Genomic DNA, 18,752 nt, shown 5'->3' with positions numbered 1-18,752 from the left:
ATAATACAGGTTAAGTCATCAGACAGCCAGTGCAGAAATGAGGGGGCAGGAATGATTAGGTGCTGTGCTCTCCTTGTACAGCACAAACAGCACTTGAAAGTAAAAGATGTGAAATCACCTGAAGTGCTGCTGGCTTTCTTTGACACTGTTTTGTCCTCATGGAGTTAAACATCTGTGTCTGGGGTTAAACAGCAGCGCTGCAGGGACAGCAGAGGGGAGGAGAAATGGTGTTTCATTAACAGCAGAGGGTTTGGGCTGTGTGTACTCAAAGTGTGATTCTGCTGAAGACTCAAAACAGTCTCACCAGCCCCTTGGAGGGGTTCTTCTCCCACAGATCAGCTTCCCTGGGGTCTTTGTGTGGTGGCACTGTGACCTGTTCATTCCAGGTCAGCTGTGATCAGAGTGCACATCTGCTCCTGGGTGCACTAGCTATTCCTCCCCAGTGATGGTGTCAGGGAGGGCAGGACCTGCAGTTCCAGGCAGTACAGCTCTGTAATACACAGTGACAGCAATGTTCAAGATTGCTACACTGAGATCTATTCCCTTCCCTCACCATATATTAATATTTTAGTATTTAAATAGTAAAAGCCATGAAGAAAAAGCCCTGTTTTGGCTTGATAATTAAGGTGGGAATTATTCATAAATGATGTCTACAAGAGGGCTGGAAAGGGGCTTTGGACAAGGGATGGAGGGAGAGGACAGGGGGAATGGCTTCACATTGACAGAGGGCAGGGTATTAGATATTGGAAAGAAATTCTTGACTGTGAGGGGAGTGAGACCCTGACACAGGTTTGTCAGAGCAGCTGTGGCTGCCCCTGGATCCCTGCAAGTGTCCAAGGCCAGGTTTGGAACCAAATGATCATTAGGAACCCCTCCAACCCAAACCCTTCTGGTATCCTGTTAACATCCACTGGTATGTTATATATGAAAGTGATGCCACACAGTATGCTGGAAAGAGCAGGAAGCCCCTGTGCAGGGTAAGAGATAAGTTATGAGCTTGTCAGTAAAGAAAAGACCTTTTATTTTTTCTGTATTTATTTAGTGTGAGATTAAAACTAACTTCCTTTTTATTTTTTTTCTTCTATTCAGACTTGTGGTCTCTGTATCTTGCATGGTGGCTCATGCTCCTCTCTTCATGGGGTTATAGCCTGGGGTGCCCAGCATGCAGAAAGCTGCCTGCATCTTACCATCTTGGAGGCCTTATGGGAGTCTGTTCTTAATGAATAGTCTGGGATTAATTTTGTTTACCAAGTGGAAAACACATGTTCTATTGTTTTTGTCTGTTTGATGATATAAATCATATTTGTTTCCACCAAAGTGAAGTCAAAACAAAAGATCAAAAATTAAATCAGTATTTTTCTCCTCTTATTGCATGTATGGAAATTGACTGGGACCCAGCTTGAGTCACAGAATTATAGGCAAAATCATGAAGTATTGAACTCAGAAAAAAAAATTAAAAAAAAAAAAAAATTAAAAAAAAAAGTCCTACTGGCTTCAAAGAAAATGCTGGCTGAATAAGGGTTGAGGAGGAATTGCAGAGTCTCAGTAAAGCATGGCTTCAGCAGGAATGGTGCAGTCCTGATTAGGAATTTGCAAGCTTTAATAGTGGGAAGGGCAGAGCTGTACTGGGCCATAGAGCCACTCTCACACACCCCCGGGGAATCCTGTTTTCTGCTGAATGTTCAGTGCTTCTTCTGAGACTCCTCAGATGTCCTCTTTGTGGAGAAATTACATTTCTGTTTCTACATCACTATTTTAGGTCTGCCTTTACACACACACACATACATGAGTTGAAAATCCTTTCCTGCATGTCAAAGGGGAAATTCTTGCTTGTGTTCATGTTGTTTTGAAGATATTTCCCTTGTCATGTGTACTCCAGGGCTCAGAAACTGTCACATTTCCATGTGAGAGATGGCTTGCAAAGTCTGAAGATGACGGTGAGACTGTCAGAGAACTGGTGCCATCTGATATTTTTACTGAAAAGCTCATGAAGGATGGGACACTCAAGCAGATAGAGGAAGAAGTTGAAGACCCTCTAGAAGGTAATGCAATCCTAGGAGTGGGTAGGTAGGATTTGTCTGATTTTTTGGAATAAAAGATTGGGATGTGTGGTTCAGTGCCATGCTGGTACAACTGTTCTCTGGCCTCTCTCACACCTGCAGCACTTTTGTGCAACAACATCATTATTTTCCTGTGAGGCTTTTAAGAACCTCTCACAGGCACCCTTCCACACCCATGGTTTCCATATCTCCTCTGATGCCTAACAAAATTCTCACATCTCATCTTCCAAGCTGTGTTAACCTCTTCACTCATCTGCCCAGCTTCACCTGTCCTGTGCACTCTGCCTCTTCCTTTCCTATCCTCTGAGCCTAATTAATGCTCCTCTTCCCTCCCAAAGTTGTTTTGCCTGCTGCCCTTCACGTACAAATGCACAACCTTTAGAAACCTGGGTCACTGCTGCCACCTTCACCTCATTAAGGTGCCCCTCAGGAGGAGAAAAAATTTTCATTCAGTTCTGAGTTCATCTTATAAAGGGGTGATGCTCAATGTTTGGCCTTGCTGGTAGCTGAAGCAAGTGAAAAAAACTGAAATTCACCCCTAAAGTCATTGCTTCTCTGTATGCCCAGCTGTTTGCACCTCTTTCTCCTCTAGAAAATAATCTCCTTTTCTCACCCAGAGCTCATTAAGTCCTTGAGAGAGGTCATGAACTTCCTCATCCCGAGCACAGCAAAAGAAATTCAGCTGCCATTTTCATTCTTGACTCTTGCATCAAGAGGCAACAAGATGATTCAACTGAGAAAATAAATTCTCTCAGTGTTCCTTTTCTTTCAGAGTCTAACTTCCACTCACTATAGAACATTATCAGGGTGGAATCAATGTGGATTGTTTTCCACTGCCAAGGGAAGAGGTGCCTTGCAGGAAGGAAGGCTGGTGTCCTCCTTCCTCCTCTTAGGAACTACATGGCAGCTTATGGGTGATTTATTTTCCTGCAGAGGCAAAGACAATTCTAAAATAAATTTCTAAGTGGAAAAACACTGGCAAGGGTGACCCAGAAAAGGGGTGCATGTCCCAGTCCTGGAAACATATGAGCTTAGGCTGGAGCTCTGATAAACCTGGTCTAGAGGAAAGTGTCACTGCCCATGGCAGGTGGGTTGACAGGGTGGCCTTTAAAGGTCTCTTCCAACCCAAACAAATTGATGATTCAACACTTCCATGACATCTAGGTGCCTGCATGACATTTTCCTTAACTTGTTAATTTCTGTTGCTTTACCTTGGATCAGTTACCATTTTTAATTAACCTATGTGACTCACTTTTCCTTCTGAAGGCAAAGGCTAAAACAACTTATACAATCTACAGAATATAATTTTTGTATAATTTAAAATTTCTTCTGGAGTGGAGCTAGAGCTAAGTTTGGGAACTTTTGCTTTAGGTATAAAATATCTGTGACAATAATTAAAACTTCTGCATGTCCATGACTCCTCATACATCTTAGGCAGTGACATTGTGTAAATGGCAGAGGATCATCTTTCCTTTATATAATATGCTGTGTTTTAGTCCTGGAGGTCTCTAGAACTAACAAGGAAAGGCCCAAGAGGGATGTAATGACTAATTAGACAATATACATTGCTTCCTTCATTACTAAAGTACCAGTTGCCTCTCAAATATGGAGCTGTAATTCTTAGGACATATGTGAAGAGGAAAATCCATCACTGCACATAGTCCTGGTGGATTTTCTCAGGTGATGACTCTGATTCATTTCTCAGAGAAATCAATGGAAATCTTTCATGGATGACAAAGCAGAATGGGGTCTGTCTTACTGTGGGAGAAGAAAAAGACAATATAGCAATTTTCTTCAACACTGTTAACATACACAGAATCCTAACTAAGACTTTGTGCCTCTTGCTCATTTGCATTGCCCTGGGATTTTCAGGGAGACATTCTCCATGGCTCATATGCCACCAGGGTAATCAGAGACTTGCACAGACCCTCATTGTTTTCCTGGAGAGGATGCTTTCAGCAACTGTTTGTTTTCCCTGTATAATTGGGAGAAGAGTAGCAAAATAAAAATAGGAGTATTTAACAGGTTTAGTAAAGCACATTACTAAAGGCTTGATGAGGTTTTATTGTCTCATCATGGAGCAAGTTAAAGAGAAAGGGTACTTAAACAGCACAGATCCAGCCCTTTCTTAATTAAATACTCTCTCAGCAAAAGGACCCAGAAACCTGTTCTCTGTCTGTTTGGGGAATTTATAAAGACACATGCCATTGACTCCTGTGGTAATTGCACTCTTGAATTCCCAGTCTTTGTTTATGGAAGATGGAGTATTAAGGATTCACAGCACTGAAGGAGTTGTCCTCAGATCTGTGTCCCTCAAGCCTCTATGAAAAGGTGCTGAGTTCCCTCACCTCTATTGACTTCCCATCCAGTGATGACCATCATGATTCTCTGCATTTTTGACTGTGAACTGTGTGATCAAAGCAACATACAGGCACTGACTAGACAGAGAAAAGAAAAGTCAGCAAATGTCAGGCCAGGGATTCTCCAGTCTTTGGATTGAAAAGCTGAAAGAAGAAAGGCTTGGAATTTAATACCTCTAGAGGTGATGAGCAGAAAATCTGGGGAACATTTTCTAGAGGTGACGAGCAGAAAATCTGGGGAACATTTTCTCAGGTAAATTCAGTACCTAACACAGATCTTAGTATTTCATCTGACCAGAAATCATCTCTGTTTCTTTCTGCAGTTCACACATACAAGATCAGTGTGTTCACTGGGGATATCTATGGTGCTGGGACAGATGCCAATGTCTTCCTAAATATCTATGGAGACCTGGGGGACATGGGAGAGAGAAAACTCAGTAAATCCGAAACAAACTTCAACAAGTTTGAAAGAGGACAGGTAAAAATGCAAAGGGTTAAGGACACTTTCTGTTTCTCAGCCTTTAACCTATCAAGTCAATGGCTGCCTTTATAGGCTGAGTTTTCCTATGAGGGATGAATTGATTGATTCCATTTAGCACATTCATTACCTCTTAAAATGCTTTGTATGGATTGTCAGCTGGGTATTACAACTGACAGGCACTGCAGCAAACAGGCAGATGTTCCTATGAAGTCACTGATGGACAAATTATGAGTTTGGTCATGGAAACTGGCTTGAGCTGTGAGCTGCAGATTCCCACAGTCCCTGTGCAAACCATTTGAATGTACACAGTACATGTTGGAATTCACCAAAAAAGTTGTTAAATTGATGGGACTTAAACTTCATCTGTATCTGGGAAAATAAAACCAAAAGTGATGCTCTGTGGTCATCCTATGCATATAATGGTGGCAAAGATAGATTTATCTGGATTATTCATACAAATCTACCTAGATTAGAAAGGGAAGCAGACCTAAAAATCTTTCAGTATTTCAATATTCTAACTGGTTGTAAAAGTGGTGTTTCTTGCAACTCCCCTCTTAGCAGAAGTAGGCTTTAAAACACTTCCCTGAAGTACAGTTTTAGCTTACAGATATCCTTCTATAGACTTCTGCAAAGCTCTTAGCCAAATGCCATCCAGCAATATGGAATTTAAACATATGTGTTCTGTAGCCTCCGTTTTTTGCCTTTTTCCAGTAGATGGTCTGTTGAGAGTTTGTTAACAGAATCAACTGCTCTTGAACACCCTGCAGGAGGACACATTCACAATACAGGCTGTGGACCTTGGCATCATATACAAGATCAAGATTCGTCATGACAATAGTATGCTCAGTCCTGACTGGTTCCTGGAAAAAGTGGAGATCCTGGATGAAACCACAGAGGAGTCGTTTGTTTTCCTGTGCGAGCGCTGGCTGTCTAAAAAGAAAGAAGACAAAAAGATAGAACGTACACTTTATGAACAGGTACAGTTGTGGCTCAAAGTAGATTCCACTTCTACTCATTAAAAAAAAAAAAAAAAAAAAAAAAAAGAATATCTGGCTTAAGTCCAAGGCAGCTCATTAGAGATTCAGAGGGCTTTTGGCTTATCCAAAATGAATTTCTGATTTTCAGACAAGAGCTAAAAGTACGGCTACTCTCAGCCCATTATCATTAGCTCTGTAATTTGTAATTTCAATAGAAAAATCAGGGAGTGTAAGTGGAACCCTTCAGATTAGAAGTTCACTACCTTGCTGATACACAGCATTTCCCTGCTGCTGTCCTTGCTATGCCCACAAAGCAACTTAGTAATGGGTCCCACTATTCAAAGTCCTCCAACCCAAATATTGGATCCTTTGACTTCATACTCACTTGGACTGGATGTTTTTTCTTTCCAAATCCATATTCCACCACTGCCAGATGTAAAAAAACAGCTCTCTTTGCTATCACCAAATGTTTTTTAGTGAAATGTCCTTTTTACTTGCACTCTCTCTATTGCTTATCAGCCTAATGCAGCTAATTGGAATTCGAGGTACATGCTCTAATTAAAATTAGCAAACAAGATTAATAGACTTCTCTTACTTCTATACAGTGAAACATAATAAAGCAGCTGATTATAAGTTCATTTTATTTAAGGAGTCCACTTTGCAAAACACAGAGAGGCTTTAATTGACAGTTACCACTAAAATGGTATCAATGGAATTGGCCCAGACTCATCCTGAACGCAGCAGAGCGGATGTAAGAGGAGTTACACCATGGATGAGTGTTGCCATATGCTGCCTCTTAAAACTGCAGCTCACAGTGCCATGAATGCTTGTGGACAGGCTTACTCTGTTGCTTATATCAATTCCTAACGAGGAAAAACTAATCAGTCCACTTTTTTTTTTTTTAATTATTTAACAGTGTGGCAAAACCCTCACATTTATTGGACAGTGACACCAAATGCATTGTCAGTAACTCTCCAAACACAACTAGTGTTTCACATCACTCAGATTTGCAGTACTCTGCCTCTTATGATATTTGACCTGTTCCTAAGGAGCTGGGGGTGCTGTGGGTGAGAGCTGGAGCTGCCCAGCCTGAGCCCCCTGCCCTGGGCTGAGCCCCCAGCGTGGGCAGCAGGGCAGGGGGGATTCTGCCCCTGTGCCCCTGTGCTCAGGTGAGACCCCACCTGCAGAGCTGCTCCAGCCCTGGGCTCCAGCAGCACAAGGACGTGGAGCTGCTGCAGCCAGTGCAGAGGAGGCACCAAGGTGATCAGAGGGATGGAGCAGCTCTGCTGAGAGAATTAGGATTGTTCAGCCTGAGAGGAGGCAGATTCAGTATGACCTAATTGTGGCTTTCCAGTACCTGAAGAGAGCTGGCAAGAAAAATAGAGACAATTTAAAAGGACCTGGCATGATGGGACAAGAGGGGTATGGGTTCAGATTGAAAGAGAGTAGGTTTAGATTTCATGTTAAGAAAAAATTGTTCCCTGTGAGGGTGGGCAGGCCCTGGCACAGGGTGCCCAGAGCAGCTGTGGCTGCCCCTGCATCCCTGGCAGTACCCAAGGGCAGGCTGGATGGGGCTTGGATCAACCTGGGATAGTGGAAGGTGTCCCTGCCCATGGGGGGTTGAAATGAGATAACCTTTAAGGTCCCTTCTATGATTCTATGAGCTCTGGCACTGGTCCATTGATCTGAAATTCAGACAACCTCAGACAATTTCAGACAGGTAGCACAGAAAAGGTCACAACTCACAAGACTCTTCGGTCTATTATATTTTCTTTTAATGTAACACACATCCAAAATGGCCTGTCAGGGTTGCCAATGAAGTAAATGAAAGACCACCAGTACAATACAAGTCACGTTTATTTGAGCTGTACTGACCAAAAAGGTACCTGGGGAGCTACAGGCATTTCTTGTCACGTTATTCTTGGAGGCACATGGGAACAGCTGACAGCACAAGTGCTCAGCCTCACTGCCCTCCTGTTTCTCCATCCTAAAATTTGTTTTTCACACAGCCTTCTGAAAGTTCCATACCTTTTCTATTCCCCAAACCCTCCCAAATGTGCCTGCCACCCAGAGCTATGATGGTGAGCGGAACAGCCTGGATGGTTCCTCTCTCAGTGTGTCCAGCCAGGACAGCAAAGCAGACCTGAAGGAGCCCAAAAAATCCAGCCTGGTCAAGGCAGCAGAGGAAGGCTCACGTGAGTGCTCACACCTGAGTGTTTGTTTGCATGCATCTGTGTGCTCTTGGCTTCCAGTTCATCCTGCTGAAGAGCAAGGAGAGGCAGAGCAACAAATTATTTCTCCTTTCCTTCTGCTGTGGCTGCTCTGGGAAAGGCTGGATCAAGGCTTTTGTTTTCACATTTGCTGCTTTCCCTGCAGCTCTTTGACCTCAGCAGTGGAATAAGCAATGAAGTTGACAGCAAATTCAGTGTTTCCAAACTGTTTCTTTGGCTTAAACGAGATGGTATTTCAAGATGAAATGCTATTTAATTTGAATTTATATGTGATTTATTTTTAGGACTTCTCAGGTTTCTTTTTCTTTATCACATGTGTGCACCACAGCAGCTGTTGTGTGGGTCTAGGGGAGGGTGTCCCTGCCCATGGCAGGGGGGCTGGAATGAGATTAACTTTAAGGTCCCTTCCAACATTGCTTTTCTATGATTCTGTGATTTTATGATGTATATACCCTTTTTTTTACTACCTCTGTGTTCCAGGACAATTACTTATCAGCTAAATTGAACCTACAATTCTTAGATATCTGACATGGGACCTTTTATCTTTAGATTAAGATTTCAGATGTGTGATTACAATACTGTGTTGTATTGACTAACTGAGCAGCAGCTGCATCAGAGCCACTGTCTGTCTATGTGCTCTTCATCCACAGCAAGTGCAAAAAAATTTAAATTTATCTTAAACTTCAGTGCATATGAAGTGAAAATTATGTAATTTTCCTTAGGAGTTAAAGGTAGCTCTCCAGGGGGATTCACAGAGAGCCCAGCAGTGGTCACAGAGGTGGTTTGCAGCCCCTCTGATGCCCAGTGCCTTGCTGTGGTGTGATACCTGGGTTGCACAACCCACACCTTTCATTTGGGAAGCAGATGTAGTGCTGCACATGGCTCAACCTGGCCTGCAACCCATGTGTCTTCGGGCAAGCCCTTCTTTTGTAATCCCACATTGTGCTCAAATAAAAAAAAGTTAGTGATTTCCTTGCTCCTTCTGATATTACTTCTGTGCTGTGACAATGGATAACATCTGCCATGTTGGCATTCCGTATAGTTTCACAAATAATGGGTAAAATACCATCATTTCCCATGAGAACCCTTCTCCGGCAGAGCTAGGACTGTTCTCATCATCCCCATTGTGCCAGGGTGGTCTTTTCTCTCTGAGTCCTGGAGCTTGTCATCACCACTATCTGTGCTCAGTGACATGGCCTCATTAAGGAAACTGCTTCCTGAAGAAATGTCAGATAAGATGGACTGGGTGAGCCAGGCAGCCACCTTCTGAGCTGGATAAAACAGCCAGCTCAGCTGGCTCACTCAGGAAGTGGTACTGGGAGTTGGCTGGGAAAGGGAGTGACTTTTGTCACTGACTGTGCTGAGATCAAACAGGAGGATGTGAGGAGGAGCTCAGGGAAAAGTCCTCTTGGCTAGCATGATGCTTAGATCTGAACTGGGAACCTTCTCCCATGCTGGAAGGCAGCCCTGGATGGTTTTGGCATGGATGGATGCCTAAGAAAACCCACCCTCCTGAGAGGGGAACATGTGGCCTCACCTGGACCCTGTGAACTCAAGGACAAAAGGAGATGGGCTGGAGAACCTGTGCTATCCTGCACTTGCAGGTTTTGCATTCTCCTGTGTTTGAAAAAAGGGAGATATAAGTCTCCAATAAAGAGGGAGACAACAGGGAGGGAAGATAAACTAATTTAAGGATCCATTTTCAGTTTTTCAGAGGAAAGAACAACAAAGGATGTTTCCTGCTCTCTGATAGTAAGCTGCTCCATGTCTCTGTATTATATAATTATATAATTATAGTTATTCAAAGTTGTAGTTTCTTTTTTATAGGTGTTTCAAGTACCTTGGCTTAAGGATCAGCTGGAAATGCTGGTAGTTCTCTGAACTTAGTCTGTCACAGCAGAACAGGACAAAACCTGTATAGAAGAAAATGTCCCTATTCAAAATATAATTTATTTAAAAATCTGGAGGTGTCCTAAACATGATCCCTCAATATATTCTTATAAAATCTGCCTTGACTACAACTAAACCATTTTCCTGCTAAATGCATCATTGTGCTGATGTACCCACTGAAATGTAAATTATACGATAAATGGGAGAATAAATCTTGCCTAATCATCAGCTCATTTTGTGTTGGTACACAAAATCCTCAAATTTAAGGCTGAACGAATCTTTTTGGGTTCTGCTCTGTCCAGAGGTAAGAACAGATTTGATCAGATTTGATGAATTTATGCCTTCCCTGATATTGCACAAATATTCTGTGAATTTCTAGTACAACCCCCACCTCAAAGATGTTTTCAGTCATCATAAAGCAAAATTAGATGTCAATCTTGGGCAATTTGAAAATCAGCCAAGAGGTTTTTTTCCGTCAATTTATAAACTTTTCTTGTTTTTTTTAAATCAGAAAAGTGATGATGAAGCCAGGCTGTTTTGAGTCTGTGACGAAGCAAGTTTCAGAGCACTGAGTCTTGTCAGGACTGTTTGAACAGCCCTGCACAAATGTTCTGAGAAATCAAACGAGTATTCAGCGACCAATTCTGCACCGCCTGCTCGGCGTACCCAAATGAGCTTTTGGAAAGCCCTTGAAAAGCAGTCTGGCACTTCCTCCCTTTTAACAGCTGAACTGAAATTTCTGAAAACCACAGAAAAACCACCTCCTCTTTTACCAAGCCTTGCCCTGAAGGTTTTTTCCCCCCAATCAAAATTATTATGCAGTGCATAGAATTATTGAGTGACTTACATTTAATACAAAGATTGTTCTCCTCTGTCTGGATTTGTACAGGGATGCTGAAACCCTGAGCTGCCCCATAGATCACAGCAATCCTTGAATGAGGCACAAAGGAGAGCATTTGTGGTTGTTCTGGGACATTCAGTTCGTGATGGCTTACCTTGGAGTCAGCACAGATTTATTTGTCTTTATTGAACGGGGAGTGTAAGATCACTTTGGCCTAATAGCCTGTTTAAGATTTAGGTGCTCAGACTCATCTTCAGGAAGGTCTCTTGGTGTCAATAAAGATTCAAGCCCTTTGCTGTTCTGTCACACATTAGGGAGAAATCTGGACTTACAACCTCCTAGCAGCCAGGAGGGTCATCTGGGGAAATTAACCCTTGCAGAATTCAGCTGTGGGACAAGCAGTCTCCAAGGCACACTTGTAGCCCAACAAAGCACAATGTTATCACTTCTCCAAACGAATTCAATGGGATGTGAGCCCATTTGGCATGCACAGCTGCTTCCTCCAATGGGATGAGCCCCTGGTTTTCCCAAGTCTCACCCCAGTGTGTGTGTGTGGGGGGGTTTTCTGAGGAACCAGCCTCTCTTTGTGGCAGTGATCCCGTACCACATCACCGTCACCACGGGCACCGAGTACGACTCCAGCACCGACAGCCGCGTGTTCATCATCATCATGGGCCCGCAGAAACTGCAGACTGAGAGGCTGTGGCTGGACCTCGAGGAGGGAAAGGATGAGTTTGCAGATGGCTCTGTGGAGAAGTTCTCAGTTTGGGGCCTGGATGTCGGGGAGATCAAAAAAGTGGAGGTACGTTGTGATCGCAGCGCGAGTGCTGGGGGCGTGTGGAATATGTGGCCAAGGAAAGCACGTGGTTCTGTTATTCTTAGCAGTGAAGGAAAGGCTCTTGGGACTAAAGAGAATGAAAACAGGACTGTGATTATGAGATTTCGCATGTGTCTGAACCTGTAAGTAAGTATGCTTTACTCTGCCTAAAACCAGGATCCTCGTGAAGAGAAAGATAATTGTGAATTGTAAAGAAGTGACAACATGTCCCAGTTTTGTCCTGTCTCTGGCACTGCTTTTTCTTACTCAATCCCTGCTATTGCCAGATGCAGTGAATCTTCCCAGGATGCAGTTCTTCATCAGTCTTTTTGCTAGTTGATTTTTTCCACTATTTCCAATTGGGTTTCATAAATCGTGAGAAACAAATCTTGTATAATTTCCTAGCTAAACATGAAAATTGTTTTCACAGCTTGGAGGACACAGGCTTAGAGAAGAAAATAAATCATAATTTGTAAGTAATGTGCACAAATAGATTTCAGTACAGGAACCATTTTTTCTGTTATGGCTCAGGGAGACACAATTTGCATAGACTTTCCATCACTGGGCTTAAACTTCACATGAATATTCCAGAGTGTTTGTGTATATCATTCTTGTTCTGTATAGCAGCTCCATTTCCTTAAAGCTCGCTCCAGCACCTCAAGTACTAAAACCCACAGCACCTGAGAACTCTAGGAGCCTGTTTAGTTTTGGTTTTGCCCCTATCCCTCTGTGGAAGCAAAGCTATATGTCGATGTGTGTGCCTGTATAATTGGAAAGAAACAAGAAAAAAAATCCTATTTAATAAGAAGATCTTTGTGTCTGTACATCCTGCTATTGCAGTTGAGAGACTGTCACTAGTGCTACCTTTCACTCAAGCAATGAATTCTGACATCTTGAGAAATCTCTGTATCAGATTTGAGTTTATTATCAAGCCATTTTCTTAATGCACTCTCAGTGCCTGGTTATTACATGTATTAGTGGCATTTTCTGTCTAGCCCATCTCAAGGTCAAACTTTTATAGTGAAGCAAGCATATCAGTCCTTCTTTCTGGATTGTGCACACTTGGAAACAGCCATGGAGTGGGACAGAGAGGGAGGAAAATGACAGTATCACCCCTCAGGGTCAGAGAGACAGGAAGAGCAGCCTGAAGAAAGAAATAGAAAGGGATGCTGGAAAAGATACAATGAATAGAGTAGGGAATGGGTAGAAAATAGAAGAAAGTAGGAGAAGACACTTTAGGCAAAAAATTAATTTGGAAAGGAATACAAATGGGAAAGAAGATAAAAGGTTGCAAATAAAATGTAGAGAGCCATAAAAAGAAATAACATCTATCTTTCAGGCTGGTGATGTTCTTGTGCACTCTTTCACCCCTGCACTCGGTGATCTCACCAGTCTGCTGCCTCACCCTGGCTCACCTTTCCCTTCTGGATTGTGACTCCCCAGCTCGCAGCTGAAGGAGCCACCTGCTCCTGGCCTTCTGCCCTCCTTCCTGCAGTGTCCCCAGCTTGGAAGGTCCCCTCTTTTGGACCCGTGTCCCAGCAATGACATCGATGTGCGAGTCTGCCTGGTTGCCATGGCATCCGTCCGCATTTTCCTTCGAGAAAATTGCAGTGTTCGGGGACATTGCAGAAAATTGCTAGTTATCTACTTGGGGAAAAGTGAGGAACAGCTCGTTCTTGGATTTGGCATTTGTCTGTTTGTGTAGAAGGTGAACAGTTCTGAAGGTGAGTTGCCATGTGAAAATAGCATAGTGTGAGGATTAAGTTTCCAGGAGCCCTCTGTATAACCCAGGCAGCAGTCTGAGCCATTTAGCAGGGCTGTGAGATCTGCAGCGTGATGCTACTTCCAGTTTGGCATTATGCTCCTGCTACAAATGCACTCCACTGTAAGCAGAAACAGTGAAACACAAAGTAATTTAAAAGGGGCCCACTTATTCCTGTCTTGTAAGCCTACAGATATATTTACTACTTGTGGACTTTAACAGACACTCTAACATGAAAATAAATACCACAAGTAGACATTTTATTCTGTGTTTTCAAAATAATGTTTAATATTTCTTCTCCTAATGAATGAAAGTTCCTAGACTGTCACTGCTGCAGAAAGACACAAGCATGTCTAGGAGAGTCCTGCATTGGTATTTTCATAAAACTCTTCTGGTTCAGAGTCTTTCTCCATCATGAACACAGAGGAAAATCAAGGACACACAAATTTTGCATATGCAAGTCCAGTCCCCCAGTGACTAGGGACCTGACCCTCAGGTTTCTCTAGTATTCTCTGAACCTTCTTTCCACAAATATTCTCTCAGATTTTCCCTCTGCCACTGTGTTCACTTTCTATATGATACTGAGCTGCTCAGTATAAATTGTGAATCTCAGTATCAGTGATGTGTAGTCCCTCAAGGACAGCTGGAACAAGTTACAAAGTTTTTCAAACACCCCAAGTAAGGATCTACCCACCTTTGAAATTCTGTCATTCTAATTTAGTTCAAACATCTCATCCCAAATCATTTGTTGTAATATTGATATGCACATCCATATGCTGCTGGTGTGGCCATGGCTTGGTGTTATTCATATGCATTGGCATGGTCTGTCTAAAGATTTACCTGGAATTGAAAGCCAAATCCTGGTGCTCTGCTCCTGAAGTCCTGCCATAGGGAGGATTGGCTGACACTAACTGAATTTGTCCCAGAATTACATTTTTCTTGAGGTCCTTGAAGTTTGTGCACAGTTTCTCCAAGGCACCTGGATGCAGAGATTTTTTCCTTCTGACTGTCACTGACATCAAAGAAGTTAAAGTTTGCTGTGAAATTGTGGCACCCAGCAATGCCTTGGGATGAGACTTAACCTGGGGAAATTGTGGATATCCCATCCCTGGCAGTGTCCAAGGCCAGGCTGGATGAAGTTTGGATCAACCTGGGATAGAGGAAGGTGTCCCTGCCCATGGCAGGGGGTTTGAAATGAGATGAGCTTTAAAGTCCTTTCCAGACTAAGCTGTTCTATGATTCTATGATGTGAGCAGGTGGGGTTATGCAGTGGACCCAAAAGACCAGCAAATTTTATTAGGCACATCAGGATTTTCCCTCCAGCTGCTTTGTCACTGCAGGACCATGGCCCTGAAGTTTCCTCACTGCCTCACCCACCCCATCCTGCAAGAGACCTGCACAAAGACTCTGACTTTGGGCTTGGAGATGCTCAGCCAAGCTGCCAGAGAGGGAATGGGAAGGCAAGTGTTATATTCCCATTCACCTCACACCCCAAGAATCAGAGGATTAATGCATCCATTGTAGACTTGAATTTCCCTAGTGGTTAGCTCTAATTTTCTGCAGCTGCACAGACATTAGTACAGCAATAATACTCCTAATAGCAGTGATGGCTGAGGCCGTCAGACAGAAAAGATCACTTGTTTTTTGGGAAAAAAATAGATACCACAGATATATCACGCTAGATGAATCTGTTATTAAAAATTGCTTTCCGAGCCTCCCTAAATATCCTAATAATTTAAAAACAAAAACCAGTGAGGCTTTCTGACTAAGGACCTCATTTTCCTAGAAATGACAAAAACAACACTTTCCCAGAAAATAATGAAGTGCAGGTAGGTCTTTCATGGACAAATAGCTCATTGTAATGACTGACCAAGGTTCATACATCAACCTGGATACATAATTTTGCTTCTGAGTTTGCCTCAGGTTGAATTTCCGACTTTCTTTAAGAGGAACACATGAAGGTTCTTGAAGGAATTTACACTGTCAACATTGTTTTGCTGCTGATATATCTGCAGAAACCCTGGTTCTTGGCAGATTCAGTTCCACGTGGGTTCTGGCTTTCATAAACTCATCCCTGCACACTTGTGCACTGTCTCCATATTTCTGCAGGATCTCTGCCCCTGCTGCCACCTCCAGAATTCTTCCTTTTTCCACTTAAATCTTTTCTTTGTTCACCCATCTGGGCTTGTGGCCATCCTTGTGTGACTTTCTAGTCTCCAGAACAGATCATTCTTGAGGCTGGAGGAGTTGGTCCTTGAAAATCAACCAGCCAGCTACAGCTGCAAGCTCCATCTCTTGTCTCCTATACAAAGACAGAGTTTTTGCAGTCTAAGGGGAGGGGAAGCAGAGGAACTGCCTCATACATTTAGTTGACTTATATGTGGATTTGTGAGGGAAGTGCTTGTAATAATACATGCGGGTGTTTGCTGAGCATCTTTCCTCTTGGCTACAAACCTTTGAATAGTCACTTCCAAGTGTAGTGACAGAAGTTAAAAGGCTTGTAAAGGTGGAGAATTGTGTCTGCTGCCACCTGCAAATGAGCATATAGAAGTCAACAGAGCAGGAGGAAAGTGACAAGAGACTGAACATGTTTTCATATAGGTCAGCCCAGTCCACCTTGCTTTTTTATTTTGAGGCTGGCCTTCCCTCATGCACAGCAGATGAGCTGGGCTCCTTGGGACCCATTTCAGAGTTCCATCCCTTCCCCTGAGGAATGGTTTGCTGTGGTGGTGTACACAGACTCTGAGTCCTTCTCTGGCAGGTGAATCACCCTCCTGCAGAGAATCCCCTTTGCCCAGGAGGTGTTTTCTCTCTGTCCCTCACAGGTGGGGCACGATGGTGCCACCCCTGAGAGCTGCTGGCTTATGGAAGAGCTCACCATCGTCGTGCCCACCAAGGGAGTCATGTACAACTTTGTCTGCAAGTGCTGGCTGGCCAGAGACAAAGGTGATGGGCTCACTTCACGAATCCTCAACATCCTGGATGCAGAATGTGTTAACATTGGCATCAAGGTAGGCTCCAGGCTCACTCTGTGCCTCTGGATGCTGCAGGGATCTCTGCTGACATCAGTCATGTATCATCTCTCATACTTTGATTTTTGCAAGTGGCTTGAGCCTTCCCTTTGCTTTCCTTTCCTATGTTATGTTATTAGCAAAACCTTTAGGCATGGCTTAGGATCATGACTGGGCACTGCAACCCTGGCATAGGTGGGAGGGCAGAGTCAGCAGGTCACACTTCAGCCTGTCCTCATCTTGTCACCCACTGAATCTCCTGGTAGAGTGGGAGCACCTTCAAGGTGAGAGATTACTTCTAACTCATCAGATTAGAGCAGTGGAAATATCTTACTTGTTTTAATCTCTCCACGATGTGGCTATATACCAAATTTTCTAAAAGGAGATGGGGAAATTAATAATAACTGGAAGTTGTTGAAACATGAAAACATTTGTAAGCCTGATTTTTGGTGAGAATAACTGATTAAAGTTGAATCAGTGATGAGTAAAACTCCATAGTATTTTCATTCAAATACATGAATTTTGAAGTAATATCTGCTGTGCTATATTCCAGACAAGTACAAACTGGAAAGCTGAGCTATGCTGATTTTGGATGTAAGATTTGCAGCAGAAATAATAGTCTGGATGAATGTGAAAATAACACTGTGTTTAAATACCTGTATGGCAATTTAAAATCTCTATAGATGTGCTTCTATTTACAGTCAGGTTACGCTTTCACAGTACATTATTTTTTCTTTATGCTGCTCTTGATTCCCAAGTTAAAGATATTCTCCTGAAATCTTTCTTGTTCCCCAGACATGCAAAAAATTGATAACATTTCTATCATTTCTGAAGGATTCACCAAATCAGTGCAGATTTCAGTGGAGGAATTGACCTAAGAGGGTATAAAAACCTTCCTGAGACTTAACACCAGGGTTAAAACCAATCTCATAAAAATGCCCCATCTGTCGTTTAACTTCCTGGATGAGGTTTCCAAGCTCCTGATGGTGAGCTGATGGCTTGCCCATAGATTGAAGTGGATGTTAATGAAGACTTATGTTCAGTCTCCCTTTAAAAGCACAATCCTGAATATTTATTTTCATAAGCATGCCACAAATAGACACATCTAACAACAGTTTTTTCCCTATGATGCTGGGCCAGAAATTTGATGGGAGATTTGAAGGAAATCTGGGGAGATGCTTGGGACATGAAACCAGAAGTGAGCATTTGATTTTCTGATCAGTCTCCTAGTTGAGGGAATTTGAGACTGTTCCCTTGTAAATAGCTGTAGTTAGAAACTGAGTTTTACATTTTAGTGTTCAAAGGCAACTGAGCTGTTTAGCATCATTGAGAAGATTAATACTTTTCTATTTTTTTTTTCTACTTGGCTTTTGTACAGCCATATGTACCCATTGCAACTTAATTTTCTTCTTGGCTTGATATTCCCTCTTTTTGCTTTAAATTGAGTATTTGCTTTCCCATAGTTGGAGAAATTGCTCAATGTCCACCACAGTCATTAGAAACCTTCAATGCACTGGTATGAGTTTTTCTCCTTCCTATAAAATATAGGATGCATTGCTAAGATTTAAAATACATGTGGTGAATATGTGATCAACAGGCTACTCAGGCTCAAACAAACGTGAATTTTTTTTAACATTATGTTATTCTTTTGCACTATTTATTTATGTGGCAGCCAAAATTCAGCCCATTAAATCTAGCCTAGCAGTACACTATTTTAAATATATTTCTGGGAGCTGTTTCTTGATATTTTTCCATGTCTTAAAGAAGCCTTGGTACCATAGCTATGATCTTGACAGCATCTAAGTGGTCTACAAGTCTTAAAACCTCTGACAGCCACTGGGACTTGCACATTTTTGACATATTTATCCTGAATCTTATTGTTCCCATGTCAGGAGAAAAGACCAAAATTAATCTAGTAAGGTGAAAATTATAAAAAAAATATCTTTTCATAAACTGGCCTGCCTTCAGTGCACACAAGATCTGGGAGGACTCTGCAGCTGGTGCAGCAGTGAGCATCCCCTTGGAGAGCAGGATAGCTGAATTTTTGTACCTCAGGGAGCATTCTGATGTATAAACACCCAAACTATTAGTGAAATTGGAATAAACATTGCTCAGATAAACACTGAACTTTTGGGAGAAACATTTTGCAGCCAAGTAAAAGAAACAATTGTTCTTCTGGGGGACTCTTTTTTTAAATTAGCAAGAGTTTGGTGCAGTACAGAGCTGGAGAGCTGGAGGTCACCAGACAGAGACCCTGGAAGCAGAGGGTGAGACCCAGATATTGATGTGATGGTTGTGACTCATGTGAAGAAGCAGCTTAAG

The 18,752-nt window shown here is 42.6% G+C and overlaps 1 protein-coding gene across 1 annotated transcript in view; it reads left to right on the top strand.

Annotated features, from left to right (window-relative positions):
* LOXHD1 (lipoxygenase homology PLAT domains 1) overlaps positions 1–18,752 on the top strand; it is a gene marked incomplete at both ends in the record, with an annotated part of 129,367 nt that overhangs the window by 77,276 nt on the left and 33,339 nt on the right. Inside the window, 6 exons of the mRNA XM_079330659.1 lie at positions 1,880–2,042; positions 4,744–4,898; positions 5,669–5,878; positions 7,950–8,073; positions 11,434–11,642; positions 16,245–16,430. Of these exons, the coding sequence (XP_079186785.1) occupies positions 1,880–2,042; positions 4,744–4,898; positions 5,669–5,878; positions 7,950–8,073; positions 11,434–11,642; positions 16,245–16,430 (1,047 nt within the window). The remainder of the gene's footprint in view (positions 1–1,879; positions 2,043–4,743; positions 4,899–5,668; positions 5,879–7,949; positions 8,074–11,433; positions 11,643–16,244; positions 16,431–18,752) is intronic.

Source organism: Erithacus rubecula (assembly GCF_903797595.1).
Source record: "Erithacus rubecula genome assembly, chromosome: Z".
Lineage (NCBI taxonomy): Eukaryota > Metazoa > Chordata > Aves > Passeriformes > Muscicapidae > Erithacus > Erithacus rubecula.
Note: the sequence above shows the minus strand (reverse complement) of the source record. Positions and strands in the feature narration are given on the sequence as shown.